At 55.1% G+C, this 3,678-nt stretch overlaps 1 protein-coding gene across 1 annotated transcript; it reads right to left on the minus strand.

Annotated features, from left to right (window-relative positions):
• Nucleotides 1–2,535: 2,535 nt before the first annotated feature.
• Nucleotides 2,536–3,477, minus strand: LOC118260770 (olfactory receptor 14C36-like). Its single transcript, XM_035571229.1, has one exon. It carries the CDS (start codon nt 3,475–3,477, stop codon nt 2,536–2,538), a length of 942 nt encoding a protein of 313 aa, XP_035427122.1.
• Between the last annotated feature and the right edge of the window lie 201 nt (nt 3,478–3,678).

The following is a 3,678-nucleotide window of genomic DNA, read 5'->3' on the forward strand; positions in this document are numbered from 1 at the left end:
GTTACTCCTGTATTATCCAAACTTTCCTGCAACTCCTGATGCTGCTAACTTGTCAGAGGTAGCACAATCACACAAAGGTGGAGCCACGTGGAGTTCCCAGGCCACTTCCGCTGCCAGCAGTGGTCTTTGACCCTGAAACTGCAGCCCAGCCCAGCACAGGAAACCCCTTCAAAGACAACACCCTAGTTCAGTGGGTTCTTGGGATTGACGTAGATTTGAAATGGCCATTGGAAACCCATGACACTTTCCCTCATTCCTACTAGACACTTGAACATCCATTTATCTTCCCGGGTCATCTCTTGCAAACTCAGGCTGAAAAACTCAAGTGTAGCATGCTTCAAATAGCTGAGACAGAACCCATCAGCTTGCCCCACTTTGGAAATGGTCCCTGTCCAACTAAGATTTTGAAAGTGAAAAATGTGAAATGACCTATCAGGTCAATGCACAGGGTAAGGGAAAGTCATACGTATTGTGCTGTAGGGACAGAAGGCAAAAAGCATTCCATGGTGCCTCAGACTACTCAAGGAGACCTAATCCAGTTCATCTGTGAGACAAAGCAGGGTGAAGGACATTGAGTTGTGGCCTAACATGAAGAAGGATGAAAATCACTGGTGAAGGTACTGTCTTTTTGTGCCATCACCAACCTGGATTACACAAGTACTACAATACCTAATGGTAACCCGTACGACCTGGGCTCGGTATTCCCACAGAGCAAGGGAGAGGGAGCCGACAGCCAAGGGATACATTTGGAAGGTGGGGCCCAGCAAAGACAAGGAGTCAAGGCAGTGGGGTGAGGGAGGCCAGGAGAGGCAGCCCAAGGGGTGGTGCTGCTTGTGATGACATGTTTGTGCCAGCAGCCTGAGTGGGCAGCAGCTGTGTGCGCAGGCGAGGGGAGGCCAGGAAGCGCATGCCAAGAGCTCTCCTGCCAGCAGAGACAAGGCCAGGGCCGAGGGCAAGGGGAGAGGCAGGCCCAAGGGCAGGGGGCTGCAAGGGCCATGCTGAGCTCCCTGCCCCTGCAGCAGCCGCACTGGCCCTCAGCAGATGTGCTGGCCAGCACGCACTGGGAGGTCCTGGCGTGCATCAGAGAGCAGCAAGGAGGGCGCTGGAGAGGGCTGGGGCGAGGCAGGTGGCAGAGCCCCATGCAGGGGCTGGCTGGGGGTCCCCTCTGCTGCAGGCACCGCACGGAGCATGGCAGGAGGAGGGCAGGTAGGGCTCGTGGCCACGGGGCAGAGCCTGGCCCAGGACGTACCATGACTGCCTTGCAGGTCCTGGCAGGCTGCGGTGAGGAAACGAATGCCCTGGGCCCCCTTCCTGCTCTGCCCAGGCCAGCAAGGGCCCACAGCAGCCTCCTCTCCCCTGCCGCTGCAGCTCTGGGCTCCATTCCCCAGCCCTGGCTCTGCAGCACCAAGCCCTGCTGGGAGCCCTCCCCTGCATGCTCCCACCATTCCCTGACGCTGCTGTTGCCTCTCTGCCAGGCACTGCCCAGCCCAGCCCAGCCCCTGCCCACCTCTCCCCACCTCCCTGCCCTCTCCCAGCCCAGCCCAGCCCAGCAGCCCAGGCTGGGCTGGCCCCAGGGCAGTGCCCTACCGCAGGTTGCTGCAGGGCTCTGGGCACGGCCACCACTGCCCCAGCCCCTCACAAGGCACCGCAGCTGCTGGGACAAAGGTGGCTATGGGCCTTTGTACCGGCTCCTGGGCTGGGGCCAACCATGGCAGTGGACTTCCATGAAGCTGCAGGGAGCCCTGGTCTCCTGCCTGGGGGAACCCTTGGCTCTATTCCTGACAGCAGCTTTGGAAGAGTCATCCAGGCTTCTGGGTTTGCCCTTAGCAGCCCCTTTTGTTTCTCTTCTGCTATCAGGGAAGACAGCTGTGTCACAGGGCTGTACATTGCCAGCTGCTGCTTGCAGGGACTGGGATGCCACAGTAGAGACAACAGCACAGTCACCAAGATACACAAGATCTGAGGGCTAACCCACGTACCAGAGCACAAGAGAACAATGTGGAAGCCAAGAGAGTAGCAGTGAAAAGGCCACGTCCTGCTGCTGGCCATGGCCATGGCTCCAGAGAAGCAGCAGCCCCAACCCGAAGGCAGCAGAGAGGCAGAGCCCAGCGGGCAGTGAGGGGCAGCCCTGAGGGCCACCAGGGCTGCTCCTCCATGTGGCAGCTGGGCTCTTGGCCTTGAGCCCCTCCTGTGTGCTGGGCTGCTCCCTCAGCTGCAGAGGAGATGGGAAGAGATGCCAGCTGAGACCAGTGAAGTTCTGATGGCTTTTCTATTGTCTATATGTACACTGGAAAGGTAGTTCTGTAGGTAGATTAGTAGATTTAGTTAAGTGAATTAACAGGAAGTGGGCCTATAAAGAATAATACTATTTAAATCAATATAAAAAATTCATGAAAATTACAATGAAGAAAAATAATATGAAGAATTGTCACATCAGTTTTTCAAATACCCTTGTAGTCTCAATAGTGTTATTAATGGTTACATTATAATAATATTACTAAGGATAAAAATGATATGATATAAATCACAATGATGTTAACAATATTGATGCTTAAGAAGCACATACAGAAACAGTTTTCTCACTGCATCCTTGAGCTCCTGGTTCCTCATGCTGTAGATGAGAGGGTTCACTGCTGGAGGTACCACTGAGTACAGAACTGCCACCACCAGGTCCAGGGATGGGGAAGAGGTCGAGGGGGGCTTCAGGTAGGCAAACATGCCAGTGCTGACCATCAGGGAGACCACGGCAAGGTGAGGGAGGCACGTGGAAAAGGCTTTGTGCCGGCCCTGCTCAGAGGGCATCCTCAGCACCACCCTAAAGATCTGCACATAGGACAAGACAATGAAAACAAAACAACCAAAGCCTAAAGAAACACTAAACACAAGAGCCAAAACTTCCTTGAGGTAGGCATCTGAGCAGGAGAGCTTGAGGATCTGAGGAATCTCACAGAAGAACTGGTCCACAGCATTGCCTTGGCAGAGGGGCAGGGAAAATGTATTGGCTGTGTGCAGGATAGCGTCGAGAAATCCAGTGCCCCAAGCAGCTGCTGCCATCTTGGCACAAGCTCTGGTGCCCAGGAGGCTCCCGTAGTGTAGGGGCTTGCAGATGGCAACGTAGCGGTCGTAGGCCATGACAGTGAGAAGGGAATACTCTGCTCCAACCAAGGTGACTAAAAGGAACACCTGTGCAGCACATCCTTGATAAGAGATGGCCCTGGTGTCCCAGAGGGCATTGGCCATGGCTTTGGGCAGAGTGGTGGAGATGCAGCCCAGGTCGAGGAGGGCAAGGTTGAGGAGGAAGAAGTACATGGGGGTGTGGAGGCGGTGGTCGCAGGCTACGGCAGTGAGGATGAGGCCGTTGCCCAGGAGGGCAGCCAGGTAGATGCCCAGGAAGAGCCCAAAGTGCAGGAGCTGCAGCTCCCGCTTGTCTGTGAATGCCAGCAGAAGGAACTCGCTCACAGAGCTGCTGTTGGGCATTTTCTGACATTGAACACAGTTGTCTGTTGAAGAGAAGGCAGAACAAAGTTAGAACAGACTTTTCAAAAGAAAACCTATTGCAAGTTTTGGAACACCCCCCAGCCCGAGGCTTTCTCTTTGCTGGAGAACCTTTCTGCAGCTCTCTTGCTTGAGCTGTGGCTGGTGCTGGCTGAGAGTGGCACTGGGGGCAGGGGCTGCTGT

Source organism: Cygnus atratus, unplaced genomic scaffold (assembly GCF_013377495.2).
Source record: "Cygnus atratus isolate AKBS03 ecotype Queensland, Australia unplaced genomic scaffold, CAtr_DNAZoo_HiC_assembly HiC_scaffold_37, whole genome shotgun sequence".
NCBI classification, from domain to species: domain Eukaryota; kingdom Metazoa; phylum Chordata; class Aves; order Anseriformes; family Anatidae; genus Cygnus; species Cygnus atratus.